The sequence below is a fragment of the Parambassis ranga genome, chromosome 5, assembly GCF_900634625.1.
Source record: "Parambassis ranga chromosome 5, fParRan2.1, whole genome shotgun sequence".
Taxonomy (NCBI): domain Eukaryota; kingdom Metazoa; phylum Chordata; class Actinopteri; family Ambassidae; genus Parambassis; species Parambassis ranga.
This window is the reverse complement of record NC_041026.1, coordinates 8871559-8897074: the sequence shown is the minus strand read 5'-3', so window position 1 is coordinate 8897074 and position 25516 is coordinate 8871559. Positions and strand designations below refer to the sequence as shown.

The following is a 25516-nucleotide window of genomic DNA, read 5'->3' as shown; positions in this document are numbered from 1 at the left end:
AGACTTTTTAAAAATATAACATTAAAACACTAGGAGCCATGCTGAACAGTCAAATATTTGATATATCACTGCCTAAGGCTCTATGTGCATGTTAAATAGATATGGTGGCCATTAGATGCTGCGTTTATACATTTGGATAATGCCACTGTCAAATGTGAGAGACAAAGACAGGTCTATACAGTGGACTGCAAAAAAATATCTGATCAAAGATTAGCTACTAACAAAATCCTCAAATAAACATCTGGAACAACTGCTTTGTTTGAAAAAAAAACCTACAGATGCACTGACAATAAGATTTGGTGCAGTCTTTTTATTTAATGAATAATAAATGTACAGTTTGTATAAAAAATATAGCACAAGCTAAAGGCAAACAGCTGGCAAGAGGACACCAATACTTTATCAGTCCAGGGTTAAAGGATCGCTCTACGACAGAGAGACATAAAAGAATGGAACTTCGAGAAGGAAGACAAAAAGCTGTTTCGGCATGCCTGCTGGTTACAACTGCAACCAGAGGAATGCATAAATATACATACACGGGATATTTGTTTGACTAGAAAATGTCGATGCTCTCGGGTCTCTCTCCGGACAGATAACGCTCCGAATTGCATACAGTACTTGTCCTCTCTTAATAAAAATAGCTATAGAGGTATTGGAAGCTCTCAAAGAATATTAGTCATGTTATACAGAAAGTGTACATTATTCGCTACGTGAAAAATCAAAGGTGTTTTGGGAGGATGAGCACTGAGGGATCAGAAACTTTGTGTGTATGTGAGAATTTGAATGGCAGAGTATCACCCAAACTTTCACAGTGTCACTGAAGGCATTATTTGATTAAAAAAAAAGAGTATACTGTTTACAGATGAGCAACGGTTAGACCACTCCATTCAAACCAAGGCATCCCTCTCTTAGTGCTCAAAGGAAACTGTTTGGATGTACAGTACGTTATGTTGCGCGAGCTTCAGCTTCTCACACACGATAACCCCAGCAGACTCCGCCCTCTAAGCGTTCTGCATCTCCTTGCCGATCTTGTAGCTGAGGATCTTGTTCCAGTCGATCTTGGTGCGAGTGACAGGGAGCTGTCTGCGTAAGGCTTTGAAGGTGGTGTCTGACATGGTCTGATAATTCTCACTGATGGCCACCTAGAAGAAAAAAAAAAGAGGAGCAGGAGTAATTAGGACCTGGGTGTACCTGTGTGAGTGTGTGGCAGCAGCAGGAGAGACTGGGAGCAGAGGACAGAGGGAGAAAAGCCAGAAAACAGAGTGCATAAGAAGAGGAGGCCAAAACCCACACCAACTGCCCAAAATCACCGCCACAGCATGGCTCAAAGGCACAGGAGAGTGGGTGCGACAACCTGAGTGCTCTTCGACAACCAAAAAGGAAAGTAATAATGCAGTGGATGTGCAAGTGGAGTGGTGGTGGCTTTCTAGGACATGTGAGAGGACTTTGTGTGGCCCCCCCAGAACCTTAGTTTGGATTTCCTTTGACATAGGCTGCTGAAATTTGATTTTTATGGAACTGAATCTCCTGGTCCAGTTTGGACTCTGCCTTAGTTTATAATTTTATTGATAAATTGAAAATAATAACTTGTTCACAGCATTTCTGAGTCCGTCTTTTTTGTTAAATTTGTTTGTAGTGTGGGTTAATTTGAATTTGGTAAGTTTCCTTTGGGCTCCCCGCAACGCTACAGTATGTTACTGTAGACACATGAGAGATAATAAACCCCCATGACACCCATGGGTTTTGGGACCCGGGAATGAACAGTAATTTTTCCCCTTCCCACTGAACATAAATGCAGGATATTGGTGGCTTGTTTCCCCAGTGATCTTCAAAAGAAATGGAAATAATGGTAAAACTGCAAAGTACTTTTGTACCCTGTGCTACTATGTTCCGAGCCTTGTGTTGTACATGGCGCACTTCTTCCATGAGTTCTATTCTTATAAAGGAGGTGATTCTTACAAACCTGGTATTCGTTCTCTGCATCCTCAATAATCTTCACAAACTCCTTGGCAGTCTGGGTCTCATTCTGTCAAACATCAGTAGGTTAATTAAAACTGAAAAGACATTCTTAACATTTAGAACTCCAGAGAAGTGAAAACACTTACAGACACCGTCAGTGATTCCTGTATATCTTTATGGCTGACCAGCTGCACGTTTCCATCCTCATAATAATGTACCTGAGATGAGCGGAGGAAATAAAAAAACTGGAGCAACGCACACCAATAACTCGAAACTAACCTCCCATTTATCAACGTACCTGTATTTTCAAAACTCCAACCACCTGTGCTGTAGACTGTGAGACACTGAACTTCCATTCAGACCGGCAACGACCATTCCTGGTAACAGACGTGAAGAACAGTAGGCTTGAAAACTGACCCAAACACATTAATACCTCTACACTGCACATAAAATGTCAGGTTGAATTTCATTAGGAAGTTTTAAAAAGAGATCATGATCCTCTTATATCAACTTACCAGAAATTTTTAGGCTCAAATTGATGGCCCTCGATACAAGCGATAATGGTCTGCTGGCCATCGATTGTCTTCCCGTAAACCTGAAGCAAATAAAGAAGGTGAGTGGGTGATTTACTGTGCTTCCATCTGAACATGGCAGCTACAGTGCAAACTTCTTACCGTGCAGATTCCACTGGGGTAGTGCTCCTTGACGTAGGCCCTGAGAGCAGAATCACAGGCGTCTCTCCATGACTTGAGAGTTGCCTCACCCTCGTGTGGTCGGGGGTCGCTGGCCTCCTTCCTCAGATGGTCGAACTTGAAGGAGATCTTGTTGTGAGGGTCAAAGAAGCGGCCATTACCAAGGTCTCCATGTTCTGTTATCAGAACCTGCAGGGACAAAAAGACAACAGAGACAAAGAAATGCTGTCACTGAGGAACTTCACCCAAGCAAGATAATACAGGACATGAGCTGAAAAAAAAGGCTTGCCTGATCATCATATCCGTCAATTTTGGCACGGGCGAACTGATCCATGTTGTACTGGGCGAAGGCACTACACCAAAGAAAATATAACCATCAGTTGGAGGCAAATGTATGACATTATTATTCAGCTTGATTGGAAGAAATGACAGCAGGAAACTCACTGAGCTGCCCCCTCTCTGAGAAGATTATCATTATTGAGCAGTAGACGCACATCTGAAAAACACAATAGGCATAAGATAAGAATCTCAAACACACCACGCAGGCAGGAGGCACAGAAAATGTCGCTCAGAAAAATGAAGCTCACCGTTGAAAACCTCGTTGAACTCTCCCGGAGGAGCGTGCATCACAAAATTAGCAGCAATGCGCACCTAGAAATAAACAAAACATTGCATCATTAATCTTAAAAAAAATTGTGATTAGCTGCTTTCTATTTATTAGAGTGGTGTCTTTGACAGGTGAAAACACTGCAAATACCCACTAGAGTGAGACAGAGAGCAGGACTAACTTTACTGGCTGCAGGCTTATTGGCTCTATTTCGGCCACTCCTTAGATGGCAGGCGGTGCATGACACCCGAGGGCTTTTCTTAGCAGCTAGTATGCATGTGTAAGCATGTGTGGCGTCAAAGCCAAAGAGTGAAGGGCCTGTGGCAGGTACTGCCGCTCTCAAAAGGTAACACCGTAAAAGGACTGTATCTCAGGCTGCACATATTAAAGTTTGCTGTGCATGCAAAGGTCACCATAACCTCCTTTTTTTCCTCATGAAAAATCTGTGACCTTCACAGCTTTGACCAGTTCCACATCCTAATGTCACTGCTACATTACAGCGTGGGTGAGCCAGCGATGCCGTCTGTCAGCCAGACGGGGTTATTAAAGCCTCCAGGCGCTGACCTACAAATGGGCTGTCCTGCTGAAAGGGCAGAGGGACGGGACAATACAATGAATAACCTGCTTTTGCTGCAGCTCCTCTTTTCAGAGCCCCAGAAAGCACTCACTGACTCTCCAACTTCAAAATTCAACCTTAATGTCAGGAGGCAGATTATTTATTATTAAAGTTACATTTCAAACATGCCTTGGTGTCAGACAGACTTACTGACACTTATTTTAATGGCTCACTGAGGTATTGCTGGGAGGTGTGCTGCTCTGTGCTGCCACACCAGCCACTTTAGGAATGCAAAGAGTTATTTTACAACATGTTGGAGCTTGATGCAAGCAGCAAACACCAGTCAATACGAGGCCAAGAGCACAGCAGGAGCACAGCATCTGTCAACCAAATCATACAAACATACAGCCACACTAATGCTGATCATATGTGTGACTATCTTACACTTGTGATGTTATCGACACCAGTTTAGAAAGAAAGCAAAGACAGGAAAAAAGTGGGTGTGGGTGGTGTTAGGCTACAGATGCTCTGTCATTATCCTTACTGTAAATGCAGGAAGTAGCTCTACTTCCCTCGATTTAGCATTAGCCAAGTATTACAAATTAATGCTAAATCAGACACCAACCACAGCTATATGCTTCAGTGGTTACTAATCAAAAGCTGACAGAAACATGCATATTAGATGATTTACTTGACGTATTTGTGAACACAAGAAACAAGCAAGGTTCAGCTCTGAGCTGTCAAATACAACTGCCCTGGTTTAGCTAGCTCCACCAGCAGACACCTAAAACGGCCCGCTGCGCTCTTCATGCTACAAGCTAACAATCTCATATACTACTGCTACAGTTCAGGAGTAAAGTTAGAAGGTAACAGAACAGTTAGAGTACGATTTGTGTTATTATAATACCTTCTCTTCATCGCCGAGCTCATCGAAATCTGCCATCTTGGCTCAATGAAGTGTTAACAAAGCGATGGTGGATGTTGCCAGATATGTGTGTGTGACTCCTCCCGACAGAGCGACGGCCCAATCCGGAAAACGACGCCGTGTGAGCGGTAAGGGGACAAAATGTTCCTGTTTCCCCGATAATAAAGTATTTACCGCTAACGAAGCAACAGGGGTGAAGGAAATAAACACATTTACAAATATTAAACAATTGTAAGTGGCACGCCTTGCATGAGACCAGACATTTATGTATTTATTTATATTGAGTAAATTATTCTTATATGTTTTGGAAGTTATCTTGACACATTAACTCAATACTACGCAAACATTTATTTTATTTTTTTTACATAGTAATATACAAATATTTTCAGCCACGTTTATTCAGCCACAAACTCTGGCTGGCAATACCCCAACCTGGCAACCCTCCTCGCTTCCAGCATAGGCCGTTGAACAGAATGATGACGAAGAAAGACGCGTTGGCATAAATACAAAGAACAGTGATAATATAGAACAAGAACAATAATTTACTACCTAAGATTCAGATAAATACAGCGCAAAGTTGTTTTTTTTTAAATAAAGGCTTATATATCAAACAGAAACAGACTGAAAAATAACAATTATGAAATACTGCTCTTGAAACTAGGCCTATTATATATTAAATATTGTTGATAATATACATTGTGAAAGTGAAAGAAGTCCAACAGCTTAATAAAGTAATTCGTCTTCAGATGTTTTATGTTACTCTGAGATGAGGAAGGTTATGAAGCTCCCCTCCATCGTGGAGGAGATCCTTGTAAACAGCAGAGGGCAACAATATGCTAGAGATGCGGTTAGTCTGCCTAAAACCAACGAAGAAGAAGCAGCGGAAGAGGAGCTCATTTCCTGCCAGCAACCGTAGCCGAAGTCAAGAAGAAGCTTTGTGGAAAGAAGCGGTCGTCCGTGTGGTTGATTAAAAACCGGGATAAAAGACTCACTGGAGGTAAATGAAAAGTTACCGCGTCGTTCTTAATTCAACTAGATCTGAAGTGAGTCGTTTATCAAAATGTAGCGAACAACAAAAAAACAGCGAAACATGCTCTTTTAGTTTAGCATCCCCAACTAGCTAGCTAGCTAGTTGCGTAGCTACGCCATGAACACGTAACTGTTATTAAACCAAGGATGGGGGTGTAAAATATGTGTGGTAATCTTAAATGTTGACATTTTTCCTAAAGGCAAATAAGCTGTGTTCTGTGTATGGCGCCCCTTTCGTTGCGACAGGCGCTGTGGATAGTATAGCTTCCTAGTCGATATCTAGTTGGCTAGCTTAACCTAGCTAGCATAACGCTACAACCTGTAGTGGCTTTTGAGTCGAATGTTTTGCCTGTTTATTGTTGTGTCCCATAAGTTAAGCAAAACAAAGCCGACAAAGAATAAACACTTTAGCTCACACAAGTCAGTTCCTCGTGCTATTTGAAATGTATGAATTGTAACAAACGTAATCGACGTAATAAGTAAATAATTAATCCTGTCTTGGTTCTAGTGACCTAAACATGTTTCAAAATCTAAGCATGTGTTGTTGCCTAGGGGTTTTGGCAACAACACATGCTTAGTTGATCCCCAGGAGGGGAAATGCATTCCAGAAAATATGTAAAATAGTAACTTATTCTTTCTTTTTTTTAGACTTTTCTAAATCATCTTGGGCAGTCAAGTTCAAGTGAAGGTATGTAACAGGCTGCTTCCTTAATATCATATTTAAATGACCCATAGTCTAGATATAATGCAACATAATCATGTCAGTTTGTACTCTACATCTCTGCATCGGCTCTAGAGATTTTCTTTTCTTGAAGTCATTTTATATTGTAGGATCTTTAAAACATGTATTTCTTGTAAGGACTCTCAAAAACATTTGCTTCATTTGGGGAAAAAAAGATGCGTTTGAATTTTGGCATTTTCCAAGCGACCGCAAGTCTGTGATTTAAATTCGATCAATGCGATTTTCCTCAAGACGGTGGCATCCATTTCAGGAGAAGACGATTGCATTTTGATTCAAACGAGTTGATGTGAGTGAAATGCCTCCTGCCTTACGGGGCATATTTTTGGATCGCGTGATTCCTAAACTTCGTGATGGAGCTTTTAACTTTTTATTTGTTTTGTTTCGTAGGAAATGTTTTGGGCTTCACTTGATCACCAATTTAAAATTATGCACAGTGGGGGAATTTGATGCATTTCCCATCAAGTTGTTGCTGCGCGTGTTTTGTTTCCGTATCTTCACCGATCTACGCATGGATATTTTGCATTTTGTCCAGAACAAAAATCGAAGTGAATGCTTCAATGCGTCAATACTTGTGTGCCCATGGTTTTTCAGTGATGAGCTCTATAATTCTTTGACATGGGAATTTGCCACCTGTAAAAATACCTGGACCCTATATTTCAAACAAACAAAATTTGAAATTTCTTAGTGGTTTAGAAATGTTTCAATTTCATTTTTCGTTTTCAAAGCAGCGAACCCGCTGAAAAAAGTTCTGCGCGCTGTCCAGTCAGATTTCAGAACAATTCTTTTGCGGTTCTAATATGAAATGCTGCTGTGTCGTGCGTATATATTAATGGCTACATGTTTAAAGAATTTAGCGCTGAAACAACATTTTTTTTTATTTTAAATTTGTTTTTCTGCACCATTCGACTCTCTGAACAACTGTGATTTTGATCTGCAACTTTTTTCCACTAAATTTCTTTATCCTTTCAAGGAATTTGGTTTTGATTCTTTTAACTCACTGACATGTTTCAGGATTGAGGACAATTTAAAGACACTTAATTGCGATCGAACCAAACCAAACCTGTTCAAGCAATTGTGACGCACGAAGACAGACATCAGTAATCCTTGGGATCTAATCATGTCTCGACGAAGAAGCCGTAGCCCTTCACCAGGGCGTTCACGCTCCTGCAGCAGTAGTGATCCTAAAGATCTGGAGAGAAGGATTTTTGTTGGGAATTTGCCAACCTCTGACATGGAAAAGAAGGATTTGGAAGACCTGTTCAGCCCGTATGGAAAAGTAGTCGGTCAGTAAACACAACTTAAGTGAAAACATCGCTCATTTCCATTCATTTGCAATTTAACCCAAGCAGGTTATCCCTGCATGTTATAGCTGTTCAAATATTTTACAATTCATGAAATGCAGCAGTGTTCCAACTGATATTTTTTTAAATGGATAATTAGATAGATATCTAAAATGTTCTTCAAAATAATCCAACATCTTTTCCACCTAAAATATTCCTCTTCCAGGCGTTTCCATGTTTCGCGGGTTTGGATTTGTACAATTTGAACGTGTTGAGGAAGCCGAAGCTGCAAAGGCGGCGCAAAAGGGTCGAATATATAAAGGTTATAAAATAGGTAAGCCTTAACTGCAGTGTGATTGAATGCCTACAAGGTGTACATTTGAAAGAGTGAGGGCTAGTTTGATGTGTTGACTGGCTTTAGGAATGCACAATGTATTTATGCTGATATTGGCCAACTTATTTTGACCTATTACATAATATGGACATATAGTTCCACAATTCCAGCTGCAGGTATTCTTCAATCTTATCAACAGAGGCAGTTCTGACAACCTGCACACTCTAGACAAGCCTGACCCTCTTTTACTTCCTCCAACATAATGGCATATTCATTGAGGACACACAAAGTATTAGTCAGTGTCAACTTATCTGGCCCTCAATGATGATCATTTTGGGCGATATCTACTGATATCATTGTGCATCCCTAATGGGCATAATGATAATGTTCTCGTACGTCTTTGGATTTGGTTATTAAAATGCAAATAAACTCTTTGAATGTTGGTACTGGTAGTTTTTGTAGATTAATGTTCTGTGTAGCTAGAGTAATTATAGTCCAATCGATTAACATTAGATGATGGAATATTCTGCATCTTGTGAATGACGTGATCTTAACAACCGTTAAAAAAAGAGTTTTATCTTTGCCAAAAACGTCCAGACTGTATAATTTAACCTACAACTTATACAAATAAACAAGTGTATTATTAAATTCTGGCAAAGCGTACATCTCTTGTTTTATTTGTAACCCCCAGTGTGGAATTTTCTTCAACACAGATTTGTGTCACTTAAAGTGGTACATGTCTGGTTTGGGGATTTCCTGAATGCCAAATGTCAGTGTGAAAATCTAACTTTGCACTTCCACGCTTTTCTAGTCCCTTATAAATTTTGAAGAGGAATTTCTCTTTCATCCGTAACTCAATTAGATGCATTTGGCAACACAATTTCCGTTTGGATTTTGCGCCCTTTGTGGATTTTTAAATTTGGATCCGGGCACTCCGTTTCATTTGGATCGACGAGTGTTTGGCGCCGCCTCTTCATTTTGCGCAGCATTAAGCTGAGCTACCTGTCACTGTTATGTTCAACGTTTGGATTGATTTATTTTCAGATGTAAATATGGCAGTGGAGCGACGACAAGCTAAACCTCAATCCCAGCAGAGCCCTCCAAGAAGGTAAAGTAACGTGAAATGGGTGTGAAGAACTACCATCGCACCAGAGGTGTCGGTAACAAAACAAAAAAGCGTATTTAACCTCTTTCTCCTGACCTGTAACTTTCAACAAAGGTGAAGTCTGCTTTGATGAAGGCTGACACACGGTTAGATGGGTTGTGATGGTTTGTGGAATGGTCAGTATTTCACTCATTGAAATAAAGAAAAGAGACATGGATGCCGTTAAGTGTCTTTGTCTCAAAGATTCTTCACTGTATGGCTTGGAAGCACCAGTGATTTTTACCTCGCATGTCTTCTGGTGCAACTTTCTGGTGGAAGTAAATGTAATGCTACTCTCACCCTGCCATAAGCAGGTTTATGTCCTTGCCTTAAATGTCCTACCTGAAACTGCTATAAACAGCTACATCAACGTTCCTGCTTTGTACCCATCCTTTTGGTCTTAAAACTGTCATGACTGAGTTTTATTGAACTTATGATGTTTACACCCGTGTTTTCTAGTTGGAGATGGGCCTAGCCCCTTCCTCTCCTTTAAAAATTATATTACATTTCTTGACCTTTTACTATAATGCGCATCCAAAACACAAAATGTATTATACTTATCTCAAAATGATCCACTTGCTTATTTTTTGTTGGACATAACGCGCAATATTCGGTGGAGTCCTGCAAGGGTCACATTGAGGAATTCATTTTGACTTCTTGCATTTTCTTTTAAAATGTGTTGGGACACGACGTGATGCTATCAATTCCATGTCCCTTCTAAATCAGTATGTACAGGAATATTGTACCTTTATCCCAAAACTGAGCTGGTCGGTTCACTGTTCGACACACACACGCCCGTTACAAATAAAGCCCCGTCTTACATATCCGAGGGTCTGCAAATGTGACGCAAAACAGATTCATAGCAACAAATGTGTTCTTTTTGGGGTGTGTTCTTCAACTTGAAACTCAATTTTGTGGCACATGAGCAAAGTTAATTACGAGCGGCAAGCAGATCAACATATGAACAGGTGGGTCTTGTGCTGAAAAAGCATCGTTTTGCTCGATATTCAAGGAATGAGTGAGGAGAAAAAAGGATCCTGCCTTAAACCGTACAGCACAAATTTAGTTCCGTTATAAAACTTTCAAAGAAGCTTATTTTTTCTGACCTTAGATTTAGTACTTGAAAATATGGCCTATTGACGTTTGAAAAGCGCTGGAGCTGAATGTGCAAAATAAACATCCTTGGAAGTTATGAATTTTTAAAGTAGGCTTTATATTTTTGATCAAACATGAAATGGCTCTCAGCCTAACATCACAAAGCACTGGACGTTTCTAGAGATCGTTTCTGGGACAAATCGCACTCGGGATTGAATTTGTGCTAGCTGCGTTGCAAACAAGGAAACTGCTTTCTTTTTGTACTTGGTTTTTTACTTTATTTTTTTTAACTGTTTATGAACTGTCCTCACTTGGATACTCTGTAGAATTTTAGACAGATAAAATTTTCTTGGTTCTTGGAGTAATTGATGACATCTCTCTCAGGGCCCCTTACGGAGAATCCCGGCCTCGGTCTCGGTCACCTGTTTATGCACGTGATGGGCGCGACGGACGGGATGGACGGGACCCTCGAGATGGTCGAGATGGGAGGGACTCGGGCAGAGAACCGAGGTCAAGTGCCCCCCCTCGTGACTCTGATTACCGGTACCGTAGCTCAGAGAGCAGAGACAAGGATATCAGAGCTGGCCCGCGGGATTCTGCATACAGGTGACGGCCACTCGGTCCATTTGCAGTTTGTCCAGAGTTAAGTGTTTTGGCTTTGTCTAAACCTGAAATGTTTCTGTCCTACAGAGATGAGTATGACAGATACTACCGTAGTGGCAGTGGTGCAGAGAGCTATTACAGGAGAAAGGAGGAGGCCTACAGGGATCCTTACCTAGATCCCTGGAATGGACGCCGTGAGCCAGAGGGTATGTGCGCTGTACATTTTCATCACTATTTGATTAAAAATATTGCAAAAAAGAAAGAAAATGTATCCTGAAAAATTCACCTCTACCCTTCACTGTAGATGATAGGGCTCGGCCAGAAGAGCGCCGGCGTAATGAACTGTATCGACAGTATTATGAAGAACTCCAGCGGCGTCACGACACAGACCGTCCTGTTGACTGCTCTGTAATTGTTGTCAACAAGGCACAAAAGTATGTCCACTCTCTGCTCTGCACACTGAACACTGATGAAGAGTGGGTAAATATACAACCAGTACATGGCATGTTTTTATTTCATATTGCTCCTGTGTGTGTGTGTGTGTGTCTGTGTTTGTGTGTCTGTGTCTGCCTGTACGTGTGCTTCAAAAACAACTGTAGGGAGTATGCAGAAACGGTTGGGCGGAAGGTCCGTGATTTGGGAATGGTGGTGGATCTGATTTTCCTCAACACAGAAGTGTCTCTAACCCAGGCGTTGGAGGATGTGGGCAGAGCACGCACCCCCTTCGCCATCATAATCACCCAGCAACACCAGGTCCACCGGTCCTGTACTGTCAACATCCTGTTTGGCACGCCTCAAGGTAATTCAACATGACAATGCGTACCAAGTAACAAAGTTTTCTAGTGCGCTCTGTTTTGTTTTCTTTTAAATTATACCATTCATGCTGTGCGTACTGTTGTAGAGCATCGAAACATGCCGATGCAGGACGCCATGATGTTGGTTGCCCACAATTATGACGCCTACAAAATTGAAACCCGTGAAAAAGAACGCGAGGAGATCGCCAGGAAGGCTGCCAAGATGGCAGACGATGTGTTACTTAGGGAAGCTGACCGAGAGAGCCACCCCATCTCAGTCCTCACCCCCATCACTCTCCTGTCTGAAAACAGGTATCTGACTTGGCTTCTTTACTTTATTAGAAGTGCTGTGTAACACCTTAAACCTGAAATTTTGCCTTGAGTCAATGTTGCGTCAATTTGTTTTAGGTTGCAAAATTGAAAGTTGAAAGTTGACTGTCACAGTTCTTATGTGTCATTGGACTGATGAATATGTGTGTTTGCGGGCAGATTTTTAACACCAGAAGAACTGGACAGTCTCATCGCTTATCTAAAAGACAAAAGAGCTCGTCTGGTACGAAGCACAGCAGATCCTCTTGGAGGTAAGAGTGTTTTTATGTCTCATCGTGGAATTTAAAGGACAATAAGGAAGCTGCCCTGTTTTTTGTTATAACGTGACCTCGTATCTGTACAGCTGTAGCCCACGTTGGAGCTCCACCAGCAGTACATCATGAGATTCCACCCTCAGCTGCAGGACTCGTGTCTTCATCTCTCTCTGCTCACACAGCCTCACAGTCTCACCTCGGCTTGTCCGGAGCTTCAAGCGTCTCAGCCAACCCCAGTCACCAGCAGGAGCTGCAGGCCAAAATCCTCAGTCTGTTTAACAGTGGCTCCGGGCCGTTGTCTGGTGGCTCCACCCTTACCTCTGTCACTGCTCAGTCGCATGCGTACAGCTCTCTCGCTCAGCCTTCTTCCTCAAACCCCAGCCGCCCAGTCATGTCAGGCCCTCCTGCAGCTGCGGCCGCAGCCCAGGGTTATGCGCCCCAGCCAGGCCGCATGGCGGTCGGACCAGCCGGTCAGAGACCCACTGCTGCTACATCAGGTATCAATTTTGACAACCCCAGTGTCCAGAAAGCTCTCGACACACTAATTCAGAGTGGACCAGCTCTCAATCACCTGGTGGGCAGTGCAGCGTCTCAGCAGCAACAGAGACAAGCCCCAAGCATGGGCCAGGCCCCGGCTCTTTCCATGTATCCCCGACACTACTGACCACTCTCCCTCTGCTAGACGTAGACATCACATCTTTTTTCTGTGCAGTGCTTTGTATGGGTAGACTGTAGGGATGTTTTGTAAAAGCTTTTAACCTTTTCTTTCCCCCAAAATATTGTGTTTAAATTTGATGACATGTTAAAACCACCTAACAGTCTATATTTTCAGTTTTTTTGCCTGGAAGAAGGCAGAATTATTGAGTCTTGACTAAATAAATTATACAAGGAGGGTATGAGCTTCCTGATGGATTTCTTAGTTCTTATCCAGCCAATATTTGTTTTGTTTTATAGTTTTGCACAGTGTCTTTTAATTTGTAAAACTGTCCTAATAAGACGTGAATAATTAAAGAAAAAAAAACAACTCGGACACAGTTGCTGTAATAAAATGGTATTGGTTTATTGCATTTTGTGCTGACAAATCTATAAAATGGAACGGGTATCGCCAGAAGCCATAGAGATAAGCATTTGAAATGCAAGATAAAACTACTTTTTCCTCTTTTTAAATGTACCATGAATCACAATAGAGAATAATACATGTCTTTTTTTATTTTAGAATATTTAACTTACACTGACACAAAAAATAAACACCTCCACACTAACTGTATTTGATTTATTTACACGTAGCCCCCTCCCACCCTCGCCCATAACCACCCCCGCCCCCAGCAGTTACAAGTGCACATGTACACACATACACACTCCCACAGAACTGAAAGGAACACACTACGGCTTTACCATAAGACTAGGTACAGTATCAAGGAAAAAATAATCAACGGTTCAGAATGAACTTTCATATTAGTGAAATCTGTGTGTCTTTGTGTGTATGCTGTATATATCATCTACATCCATTACATTTTTTTTTTCCAAGCATCCATACAAAATGTTTCCCACAACTCCAGTGGATTAAAAACAAATCTGGACGGTGCAATATTCCACTTCGGAAATTAAGTTTTAGAGGCTTAAAGAAAAGCACTTTGATTTAAGTAACATCTGTAGTAGGCTACCTTAGCTTAGCACAAAGAGTGAACACTGGCCAGGCCTAAACCAGTTCAAATTTTACACAACAACCAAAGTTTAAAGCCAACAAATGACTGTTTATTAAAAAACTCTGGTGTCAACTATTCCTTGGTTGGGACCTGAAACTTACTGAAGTCAAATTACAGTCTATAAATTATCCATCTGTTAATATTACACATTACAAAAAAGATACAACATGAGATCCTCTTAGGTGGGTTTTTGTATCTTTTCAATCTCCTTTAAATATTTTTAAAAGCCTACATAAGACTAGGTGAGGAAATATTTTCACACACTGACTAAAACCACAGCTGGTGACTGAAAACAGGTGAACTGTAGGCAGCAACAAAATCTCTTGTAATATTTCACCTTATTGAAACAATATTTTCACTTAACTGATATTAACTACAGTTTTCTAAGAACTATTATTTTGCATCTAATTCACTGGAGTACACATTTTCACACTCATCTGTGTAGTTAACTGAATATACTTTGGTAATCTGCAGATAAAGTTTAACACAATGAGAGAGGAACAGATCTACCATTAAAAAATAGAATCTTGTATTATATTTATCTCCGATACAATGATTGGCCAGTCCTAAGGAAAAAAAAAATAGCATACTACAAGAAAGAAAAGTTTCTAACTGATATAAACAAAATACTTTTATACCACAAACACCCAATATATTTTCAATACACCTTGTTCAGGGTAGTTGCATGCATGCACTGAGTTACACAACATAACTGGAGTGGGGCTCTGCTTGCACTGCACGGATAGCCACTTGAGTTTTTCCTCATCTGACTCCCAGAGAAGGAGGGTCGACTGTGAAATGTTAAGTGCACTCTGTCCGTCTTAAGAGGTCTGACTGACGGTACGATCTTGTTTCAGCTACAGACTGCGTGTGCCCTCTCTGCAGTAATCTGGGATTATAGTTGTTTTATGTTCCTCTGTTGGTTAACAGGACAGCCTCCTCAACCCGGTAACAGATGTGTTTCAGAGCCCTTTATATCCATTTAAGGATGGAGACTGAGTAATGATCACCGGCAGGTTTGTCTCATGCTACAGTTGTGCAGGCGAAGGATCTGATCTAAATCATGGATCAGAGGGGGAGGTGGTGGGGGCAAGGAGGAAGGGTAAGAGGGACGTGCTGGTTTCTGAAGTGGACTATCCTGCGCTGCCCAAGCAGAGCCGCAACCAGAATTGGAAGCGCGAGTTTTATATTCTTTGATCATTTTTCAGAATTATACTGCAATCACATTTAAAATACAGAGCTGGGGTGGATTTTGTGGCTGGGATGGGGGAGACCAGGGGAATCTGGGACAATGGGGTAGGGGTGAGGAGAGCAGATAGGGTGGGCAGGCGGGCGGGGTATTCTGGGAAGGCTCACCTCACAGATTTAGTGACAAGCACTATAAATTTAACAGTTACTATTATTCTTTTAAAGAAGTTTGGCAAGAGAAAGGAAATAATGTGATGCATGCTTAACTAGAACATCCAAGGAAATGCTCAGATGATGAGATGTAAACAGAATCAGCAGGTTGGTCTCTGAATGATCGCATTTCAATAACTGCAGGGATCATCTTTTTGTATTAAGTCTGAACTGTCAGACTGCCACAGCTGGTTGTAATACACTCTTGTGCCACCAGAGATCACTGTGGGATATATGAGTCAGGCTGGCTGTTGTTCGACCCAACCTCCCTCCCTCCCCTCCCACTCCTGCAGACTGATCCTGTCACAGAGTGGTCCCCCCTCAGTGTAAAGTGCTTTGCTGTCTCAGCCACGTTTGGGTTGGACACTTTCAGATCTTTATGGTCCTATAAGACCTGGTGACAAACATCTTGATGAAGCAAAAGACTGCTGACACCTCCAGGTAGTCAATAAATAAATAAATACATAAATAAATAAATAAAATAAACTGTGACAAAAATGAAAAAAATCATAATAAAAGTGAGGACAGTATTGCACATAATCTTACAAAACTCTAAGACTTTGTCCACAGTGATAGAACAGTGTACAACAAAAGACAACACTAGTTGGTTACAGTGTCTCTGACTTAAGTGATAAATATATTTACAAAGGTGAAATGACCATTCCTAAGGCCCGTCTAATCGCAAACTCAAAATCTCCTATTACGTTACATAAGACTACTTCAGCAAGATTGAAATATAACAAGTAACAATATAGTGAACTCATACTTTTTCTTATTTTTTTTGCAAAAGACTTGTTTTCAAGGTCTAACCGTGTTGCCTTCAGGTTCCTATCTCCTCCTAAACAACCACCACCACCACCACCACCTCGTCTCTGCACCTTGAACATGTAAGTCATCACTATAGAAACCACTAAAACAAATATTGCCACATAGTACCATGCAAACAGTAATTATAAAACATTTATAATTGGATAAATAAATTCATTTCCAATAAACGTCTCCAATAAACATGAGATATCTCTTTTTTCTTTTTGAAGAAATTGAAAAGGCTCAGTTGATGCAGGCAATGTTGTCAGAGACGATCCTTTAAATAACCGCGTTCTTCAAAAAAAAAAAAATACGGCGTGAGCGATAAACAACCCCCGAAAACATCTTTCGCAAAATAGGAGTGGCTGCTTGTTTTTAAGTATCACAGGTGTCAAAGGTAGGTGTGTTTTTAAAATTCTTTTTGCACATAGCAACATTTATCAAATGAACCAGAAATAATCATTCTGTTTTTTTTTTTTTTTATAACATTTTGGCAACATTTAAGAGAATTTTCTTCCGTTTAAAAAAGATAATATAAGGGTGGAGGATTTGACCCTTTAGTTGTAATATTGCATCAAGGTATTCAGTAATAGTTCTCTAATAATAAACAGTTAAAGATAACCCTGTCCAGACATCACAGGCCAAGTGTATACAGGTACAGCCTTGTCTTGTTAAGATAGCCGCCACCACCACCACCACCACTGATATGTATGTCTATACCCTTTTTCACTTTAATGTCTTTAATGTTGATTTCTCTATTTACAGTACAAATAAATCTATCAATACTAGCAGCATTCACAACATATGGTCCGACATTCAAGCAACACTAAAAACATTTAATACTGTTTTTTTAAATAGTTCTAGAAACTAATTTGTTTTGTTTCCCTATATTTGTATATAATGTATATTTATATATGTATATATATATATATATATATATATGTATATATATATATACATATATATACGTGTTTATTTATAAGTCATATTTCTACTACAAGTGCAAGTGACCAAAAACAGTTTCTTCAAGAAAGGAAGCAGGAACATAAAGTGACAGCTGTCCTTGGTCAGGAGTGAGATGGTTCTGGATCGTATATATAAGACTTACGAAATCTACATATACAAAATATATGTGTAAAAAAATAAATAACATGATCACATGAGTCCGGATTTCACCTATTGCACATTCCTTCCAAGATGCACTTCTTTTCAAACCTAATATATATATGTATATGTATATATATATATATATATATATATATATGATTTTGCTCACAAGTCATTCAGGACAGGGACGTGTGTGTGTGTGTGTGGCTCAAATCGTTTCCAATCTAGAGGATATAAAATCTTACTGGAGAGTCTACTGCATAGAGTTCATACTTGTGGACAACGTGAGTGTCAGAGCTACAGAAGCCATTGTCCTCTCTATTTATCTCAACTAGCCCCTATGGACGAATAATCAATAGATGTTCAACATGAACATTTATTCTTAGATCATCTATAAGGAGACTTTTCTTACCATCACTTCTTGTAGACACCTCAGAAAACTTTTGTTTCTTTGCTCTTTCTGATTTGAATCAACAGAATTTATATGGCACACTGAATGTATCTAAATTTGGCAAAACGATGATATAGCTGTGAATGACAGTCAGAATGATGATATACAACTATGTCATCAATATGTGTAACTTTTGTCTATAAACATAAATATTTGTTCTATAGATGAAAAAATAACATTTAGTACTTTTTTTTCCCCCTTGATGAAATCATCAAAGTTTCACTCGTTGCACAGTGGTGGACAGTGCATGTGCAGTGCTTTGTCGAGGTTACAATAACAGTTACCATAGTGACAGGAGCGTATGCCATCCAATAAATCCAATAAATAAATCCATTAATTAAATAAATACCTTTGTTTTTTTAAAGAAAAAAAAATGGAGCTGTCCCTCTGAGCGAAGGAACGTTTTTCTCTCCACTAGAAGCTTTGTTTTTTTTATAGTATGTCACAAAAATACTACACTCATACTGAACAACGCGTCAGAGCTTGTACATTATTTACAGTGAACCACACGAGGGTCGAGGGGTGCTGGCGATGATAATCTCTGCTCCAGAGTAGTTGGGGAAGGTGCGGGGGGGCGGGGCTTTGTACCGTCTCCCCACACCAGCCTTCTGCTTAGGAAACGCACTATTCACAGTTTAATCACGTGTCAATCTCTACAAACTAAGCTAGCCTTGTTATTTCTTTTTTTTTAAATTATTTGGCACTAACAGTGGCCACAGGGATAAACAGCCACTAAGAAATGAGTTGAAAGGAGGGCAGGTGGAGGGACAGTGATGGCAGTAACAGAACAGGTGGAGTATAAACACACACCGTTGCTAAGGTTAAAGATCATACCGCACGTTTGATCCACATGCCGTTTCAGTCCACTTCCAACGTCACAGTTCGTACTAAACGTTTTTCTACTCCGTCCTCCAGCTGGTGGTCCTGACCGTGGATAGCAGTGTCTTTATTTCTTTCTTTCTTCACATCAGACAGCAGGCTGGACCGCTGTGGGAGGCGTCTGATCACCACGAGAGAACTAAACGCACATTGAGCTCTCGTTCTTTCTATGCCACACTTGTCTTTGGAAGAAAAAAAAAAAAGTAAATCTGCAAAGATTAAAAACAAAGACAGACACACACAGACATGCATGTGCGCTCACACCTCAGCTAACGACCTGTGCCTACCACCATCTCCTCCTGACTGCGACTCAGTGTGAGTTACTACAGCAGATAACACACAAGCAAAGAAAAAAGTCTCTGTAAGAAGAAATCTAGAGCATCTAAAAGCCTACAATAGTCGTAGGTTATTGGATGAGAGTGAAAGTTTTGGTTGCTGAGCAGCGTGTGATTCTGCTCATTGGTCTGCTGGGGGTGGAGCTGACAGAGAGGTGCCGAGCTGAGCGTGAGAGGACTGTCAGAAATAAAGTGTAAAGGGCGATATGATAAAGAAGCAGCGTTGATGAGAGGGTGGGAGCACAGCTGACACAGGAGTGGGACAGAGGACGGAGAGGGGGAGGTGATGAGTGGGTGGGTGGGGGTGGGGATGGGGGAGAGGGACGCTGCTCTTTCAAGAGTAGATGGTGATGACCTCACGGCCGCCTCCGCGGACCAGGAGGACCCGGTTGAGGCCCTCAGTGAGAACCTCGAGGAACTCCATGTCTGAGAGAGAAAAGTTAAAGAAGCAAACACAGAACAGGATCTACAGCTGTCCGAACCTTCTTTGGGCAGTTTCTGGCAGAGCCACTGAGGCTCCATAAGCATCATCAGATCTCCCCACAGCCTTTCCCTGGGCTTTGGCTGACTCATTCAAGGACAGAGACAGTGTCTGCTTCTGGTCTTTGTGTTTGTGAAAGTTCAGCTGTTGCTACTAAAGTTTCATGCAAGGACGTCTCTCTGCCTTTCTGCAGCTCTGATTAATCTTATATCAGCTTCTCCACGCTGTCGGTTTGTGAAGCCACTGTACGTCTCAACACCAGGGAGGGGCTTTTATACCTATGACTCAGATGGCTCCCTGGTAGAAGCATACAGTAGAAGCATTCATTTGTTGATGCTTTATCAACAAATGAATGCTAATAGGACAAATATGCACCAGTGTCCTGTCAGTTGCTTGTAATCACATAAAAAGAGGCTTGATTTTCATGCACGGAAAAATAGCTAACTGTAGATACATTTGTTGAGTTGGTGCTGGCCGAACTGTGTTAGAATTTTTGCCTGATGGTTGGGCTATCAAACTGAACGAAAACAACAAGCTAAAAGGTGCTAAAATGGTCCACTTTGTTCCAATAGGTTTGCACCACACAGACACAGACCCCAGCTCAGTTTGAACCAGCAACCTTCTTGCTGTGAGGCCGCAGTGCTAACCACTGAACTACCAGGCTGCCCTACTGCCTGTTTAGCACCAGTAATCGTTGTTCTCTCCTAAAAGTAGTCCTAAAAAATCTTTTTTTTGTGAAGTAAACTGGAGATGTAGGATCATATTTTTTACCTCTACCTGGGACACAGAGAGTCATCAGGACCAGAGTGGCTCTGCTGTGTCAGATCTCATTACCTGTGCTCTGAGAGGAAGGCAGCGGCTGCCGCTGACATCCTCTCTCTTGTCCGGGTGAAGGATACAGTTTTCGTCACCTGTCCTGTTCCTGGGCGGCCCCGGCATGTTGAGGAGGACTAACTTGGCCTCTGAAGACTTTTTAATGATGACTTCATTCAGTCTGAGCGCTGTGTGCATGCGCCGCACGTTGGACTGGTTCCTGAGAGACAACAAAGGGACAGGAAAGGAGGTCAGACTCATCCAGACTGATTGAAGCTGATCAAGCTGACAGATGTTCATTCACACATTTGTAATGACCCTCATCTGCTCATGTGGCTGATTTGATCAGGATGAGTGAATGGACTGAATGAGGTTTATGGACGCTTCAGTACTTACAGGTTCTCCCACTCACTGCAGCATGGCAAGAAGAAAAACACAGCATCATCAGAACGAAGCTGTTCATGTTTAATAAATCTTACTTTTCATTCTGTAAAGAAGCCTAAGGTGCTTCTTGTGTTTTGAAGATTTCTTTGGCGCTCTCTTGTATTGAGGGAAAACAGCCTGAAGACTCAACGCTGTCAGAGCTATGAAGTTCACCTTTACAACTCTAAACACTGCAGAGCACTCACGGCTTCATGTTGAAGATGTCTTTGATGCCCTCTGGTGTGGCTGCTCCAGGAGGTTTGGCAGGCTCGCCGTCGCACTTCTCAGTCCAGGTCATCTGGACCTGCTCCCCGGGGCTTTGAGCCCCCTCGGGGGTCAGCGGGGTGGCTGGGGTAGCGGGGCTCGTCGGGGTGGTGTTGTCATGGATGAGCTGAACCTGGGCAGGGGGGGACACAGGGGAAGAGGCCGACTTTGACTATGAGACGAGAGGAATAGAGGACGGATGTGGATTTACATGTACATTACATGAGGTGGGAATGCAATGTAGAAATGCAGGTAAAGTCACAGAGAGCCACAGTGTTTGAGAGAAAGGGGAGGAAGAACAAGTGTGATTAAGGAGCCTCATGTTGCTGTCTGTACATTTATTTACCTGGCTGGTGTGTTAGTAACAGTGACTCCATATTATCATGGGCATTACCTTAAAATGAAAATGCTGCTGGAGAAGGATGACATTAGTCCATCATCTATGTTAAAATTTATTTTCACCTGGGCTGAAAGTTTGCATCATTGAGCATGTTGAGAAATCCTCTTTGTGAGAGTCACATTAATTGACAAGCAGTGCTGATGTCTAAACCTGGAGTCTGAAAAACTCAATCTGAACTTACTACAACCATTTGTTGTAGGCCTCCATGTGACATTCATTTGAGGCCTCCATCAGTACTTACTATACTTTCTCTTCATATACTCATATACTGGTATATTAAAGGTAGGGTAGGAGATTTCATTCTGATGCACTTTTTGTTAAATTAGTGTAACTTCTCTTTACAATCCGATAGCAACCGATTAGTTCGGCAGTTTCCCATTAAAACGAAGAATATGAATCATCTGTGGAAGCTAAAACGCTAAAAACATCAGCCAATCCTCCGGGTGGACCCTGCGCCCGGTATTGGCTGGTTGTCACTCTCTTCCTGCTCTGCGCGCACCAGAGAGGTACGTGCATGATGGCCGAAGTCACAGACCTCATCTTCAGGTAATGCGCGTCCATGTGATTGGGAGGCGTGGCTTCGGGGAGAGCTCCGAGAGAAAGGGGCGTGTGTTTACTTTCAAAATCTGGCTGACTCTCACTGAGTTTTCAAAATCTCCTACCGAACCTTTAACAGGGTTGTTTATGACTTATCAATGTTTACATGGTGCAACACCCATGACTGCTTGGTTTTATCTTATAACAGACTTTGCTTTTCTTTCTTGCTTTGACTTTACAAAATCAGCTTTACCCTCCAAACAGCTGTGCCGGACTGAAGAAGCTGATCTTACCTCTTCTTCAGGCTTTTCCTCCTTGCTGGCTGCAGGCGGCTCCTCAGTCACGCTCAGCTGGGTGGTCACGGCAGCTGGGTTCTTGCGGCGGATAGAACCTCGGGATGAATCAGTGATGCTCTGGATCTGTGATGAGACAAGTGAAGCAGAGAGGAGAAGTTCTTCTTTATTTTCATATTTTATGAGACGCAGGTCAGAACAGCAGATGATCTGCATGCATAGCATAACACTGAGATCAATATCTTCTATTCTCTCAGTCTGTCAAAACATCATCATGCTGTCATACACAACAGCACAGCACTTGCTATTGTGGCTGATATAGAGAGGATGAATATGGTGTCCCACTGCTCTAATTTAACCGTAGCTGTGCTTCTGTCCAGAGGGGCCTGTGTGTCATGCTTAAGTCAAGTCAAGTCAAATCAAGCCAAGCCACGGCAAGTCGGCCTGTCAAGTCATGTCAGGTCTACGAGTGCATCTTTGAGTGCATTTTCAAAAGAAAACTCCCTCAAACTTCCTTACCTCTCTCTCACGCTCGGTCTTGGTCAGATTGATCTGTTTCAGCATCTGCGACCGTTGTTCCATCACCAGAGTCTTCTCGTAAGTGTAGGCTGAGATGTCACCGTCATGCTACGAAGAAACAAACATGTTTTAATTCATGTGGTTCAAGTTAATTCATCGCCAAAAATCTTTCTCCAGTAATCATTCTGACACCCTGACACAGATGCAAGCACCAGCTGCTTCTTTTCTCCCAACAAAGAGGAAGTTTCACCTGGGGAAGTAAGAGGCTGTGTGTTTATACAACATGCTGACACTTTTCAGACAGCGCTTCCCTCCAAGACTTGTGGCACTTCGGTTGTACAAAGAAACAAAAACAAAACTGTCAAGCGCTGTGTTTTCCAGGTGGTTTCAGACACTTCTTTGACCTTGTAACAAGCAACTGCAGATGAAGCACACTGACTTCTTAACATACTGAATTTCATGCTGTCATTCACATTCTTTTTCCGATGATCACAGCAGTCATGCACCCTCATGCCTCCCTGCGTGTAAGCAATGCTAGCGGTGTTCACTGGAGCGTCTGGCCGCGCCCGAGGCATTGCTGGGTGTTCTCATTACTGCATGTAGTACCAGAACAGTAGATGATGATCATGACATAGCGGCACTTGCACAGCAACAGAAGCTGTACAAGTGCACAGAAACTCCTCCTGTGTTGTCCATGGTAAAATTAAAATCTCTGCAGCCTTAAAGGCAGGGTAGGAGATTTCATTCTGATGCACTTTTTGTTAAATTAGTTTAACTTCTCTTTACAATCCGATAGCAACCAATTAGTTCGGCAGTTTTGCATTAAAACGAAGAATATGAATCATCCGTGGAAGCTATAAAACCCTAAAAACATCAGCCAATCCTCCGGGTGGACCCTGTGCGGAGTATTGGCTGGTTGTCACTCTCTTCCTGCTCTACGCGCACCAGAGAGGTACGTGCATGAAGTCACACACTTCATCTTCAGGTAATGTGATCATGTGATTGGAGGCGTGGCTTCGGGGTGAGCTCCGAGAGAAAGGGGCATGTGTTTACTTTCAAAATCTGGCTGACTCTCACTGAGTTTTCAAAATCTCCTACCCTACCTTTAAATCATTTGACATGTTGATATGACTGCAAGCTGATCTGATGTAGGTAACACACTGATAATGGGTAAGTAGCACCTTACAACCAACACTATTCAGTTCTGATGTTTTGCACAAATCGGGTTTGCTTATCATGACAGTTGCATCGTCACATTGCATTGGATTTGCTTCTGACTTTAAAGAGAACGACACACATGTGCAAATCTGCATCACAAACAACAGCAAGTGTCATATATGTGCTGCCACTGCAGTTTAATGACGACACTCAGCACACACACATACAGGCAGTATGCTGCATGGATTCTGACTCACTCATGTTGCAAGGCCACAATTTAAATTTTGGACCACATAGATCAACATCATAGATTTTTTTTATTGGCATAGCGGTTGATGCAAACTCACCATTTCTACAACTTCCACCATAGCGTCAATGCGGAGATGATACAGGAATGTGGTCAGGTCCTTTTTCATCTGGATGCTGTTGTCGTCCATCTGAGCCACGGTGAAGATGCGCATCTTGCACTTCCTCCAAACCTGAGGAGAGAAAAGACATTAGGTGATGTGACGGGCAGTGGCAAATACACTTGTGTACTTGTCTTTGTGTGTTACAGAGCTGTACCTTGTGCTGGCGGAGGAGGAAGGGCAGCAGCATGAGCATGCCTCCATCATGGACGATCCACCACACGTCAATGTGACCCTCGGTGAAGCGTTCGCCGTTGGATGGGAAGGCCGAGATATTCTTTGGGACGAGCAGAGCCAGGTGAGCCGCGGTGGTTTCTCTGACCAGCTCTGCAGGACACACACAGAGAGAGAAGAGCTGTCAGCTGCACTGCATCTAGACACAGACTCTAACTGCTGGATTTATCAGCATATTTTGTATTTTTGTCAATATTTATATAGAGGTGTAAGTGTATTGTACATAGGTATGTTGCTGGTGAATAAATCTTCAACATTTCTACTTGAATTCTCTTTTTTACTCTACACAGGGGGGAGGCTGAATATCAGACGGAGCTACTCCAAAGCTGGAGCTGGGTGGGATCTGAGATGATCCAGCTGGACATACAAACAGTTTGAAACTGTCTGTTTTTAGATGAAGCTTGATGTCTTTGAGCCCTGTTCCAGTAGTCTACCAACTTTCATGCAGAGTCAAAGCTTTTGGTTTTTGGATGGAGTTATTTTCTTTCCCTGTAACTCACCGACAAAGTTTCTCCAGGTCTGGTGCTCGTCTCCTTGCTTCCAGTTGCGCGGCCAGGACACCAGCACGGCGTTATGTTTCAGGCCTCCCAGCCCGCTGGCCTGGAGCAGGTGGGATGTAGCATCACGCAGGTTTGAGGACACAGTCACCTGACAGAAGCCCTTCACTTTCTCGGTCTCCATCAGCTTACGCAGCGCCTATAATGGCATGAAAAAAAAAAAACATAGGTCAAATCAAACCAATTTCTAAAGCCTGTATCATAACTACACGCTCTGTGATGGTCTGATTGGCTGTTCTATTTCTATAGGGATGGAACACCACATACTTCACCCTTCTACCTGCTATAATTCATGTTACTGTTTCTGGTTGTAGTTATTTTCTGTCTCTTACATTATGCTGTCATTCTGAGTGATTCAGTGTCTTTCTGCTGCTGAAATGATGAATTATTCTGCGCAGCATTAAAA

At 41.9% G+C, this 25516-nt stretch overlaps 3 protein-coding genes across 7 annotated transcripts in view; 1 reads left to right on the top strand and 2 right to left on the bottom strand.

Annotated features, from left to right (window-relative positions):
* Positions 1-295: 295 nt before the first annotated feature.
* Positions 296-4830, bottom strand: capza1a (capping actin protein of muscle Z-line subunit alpha 1a). The gene is made up of 10 exons (XM_028407198.1): positions 4719-4830; positions 3236-3299; positions 3093-3144; positions 2938-3001; positions 2631-2837; positions 2472-2551; positions 2255-2333; positions 2103-2174; positions 1961-2023; positions 296-1139 (listed from the first exon to the last, which is right to left on the bottom strand). The coding sequence occupies exons 1-10, from the start codon at positions 4752-4754 to the stop codon at positions 999-1001; spliced, it is 858 nt and encodes a 285-aa protein (XP_028262999.1). The 5' UTR covers positions 4755-4830; the 3' UTR covers positions 296-998.
* Positions 4831-5596: 766 nt separating this feature from the next.
* On the top strand, positions 5597-13603 carry ncoa5 (nuclear receptor coactivator 5). 3 transcript variants are annotated; one of them, XM_028406344.1, is made up of 12 exons: positions 5597-5733; positions 6414-6453; positions 7519-7790; positions 8014-8121; positions 9166-9229; positions 10745-10966; positions 11051-11169; positions 11268-11397; positions 11563-11762; positions 11865-12069; positions 12247-12338; positions 12431-13603. In XM_028406344.1, exons 3-12 carry the CDS (start codon positions 7625-7627, stop codon positions 13003-13005), a joined length of 1881 nt encoding a protein of 626 aa, XP_028262145.1. In that variant the 5' UTR covers positions 5597-5733; positions 6414-6453; positions 7519-7624; the 3' UTR covers positions 13006-13603. The 3 variants fall into 3 exon arrangements, with proteins under 3 accessions (XP_028262145.1, XP_028262143.1, XP_028262146.1); XM_028406342.1 differs by having other exon boundaries at positions 11560-11762; XM_028406345.1 differs by lacking the exons at positions 7519-7790; positions 8014-8121 and having other exon boundaries at positions 11560-11762.
* A 2937-nt stretch (positions 13604-16540) lies between these two features.
* Positions 16541-25516, bottom strand: part of LOC114435587 (solute carrier family 12 member 5-like) — a 129905-nt gene continuing 120929 nt past the window's right edge. Inside the window, exons 18-26 of one of the 3 annotated variants that reach the window (XM_028405378.1) lie at positions 25054-25249; positions 24477-24646; positions 24260-24391; positions 22755-22862; positions 22236-22361; positions 20948-21177; positions 20715-20729; positions 20405-20538; positions 16541-19450 (exon numbers count right to left, since the gene is read on the bottom strand). In XM_028405378.1, coding sequence (XP_028261179.1) covers positions 19359-19450; positions 20405-20538; positions 20715-20729; positions 20948-21177; positions 22236-22361; positions 22755-22862; positions 24260-24391; positions 24477-24646; positions 25054-25249 — 1203 coding nt within the window. In that variant the 3' untranslated portion in view covers positions 16541-19358. The remainder of the gene's footprint in view (positions 19451-20404; positions 20539-20714; positions 20730-20947; positions 21178-22235; positions 22362-22754; positions 22863-24259; positions 24392-24476; positions 24647-25053; positions 25250-25516) is intronic. The other 2 variants (XM_028405379.1, XM_028405380.1) reach the window with 2 other exon arrangements.

What these genes read in the sequence shown, in the direction of transcription:
- capza1a (XM_028407198.1), bottom strand. Translation starts at nt 4,754, where the DNA reads ATGGCAGATTTCGATGAGCTCGGCGATGAAGAGAAG. An exon ending in TTGACGGATATGATGATCAG is followed by an intron (nt 2,838 to 2,937) that starts GCAAGCCTTTTT and finishes TTGTCCCTGCAG; the next exon opens with GTTCTGATAACAGAACATGG. An exon ending in AGGAATCACTGACGGTGTCT is followed by an intron (nt 2,024 to 2,102) that starts GTAAGTGTTTTC and finishes GATGTTTGACAG; the next exon opens with AATGAGACCCAGACTGCCAA.
- ncoa5 (XM_028406342.1), top strand. Translation starts at nt 7,625, where the DNA reads ATGTCTCGACGAAGAAGCCGTAGCCCTTCACCAGGGCGTTCACGCTCC. An exon ending in CCGCGGGATTCTGCATACAG is followed by an intron (nt 10,967 to 11,050) that starts GTGACGGCCACT and finishes TCTGTCCTACAG; the next exon opens with AGATGAGTATGACAGATACT. An exon ending in CACAGCAGATCCTCTTGGAG is followed by an intron (nt 12,339 to 12,430) that starts GTAAGAGTGTTT and finishes GTATCTGTACAG; the next exon opens with CTGTAGCCCACGTTGGAGCT.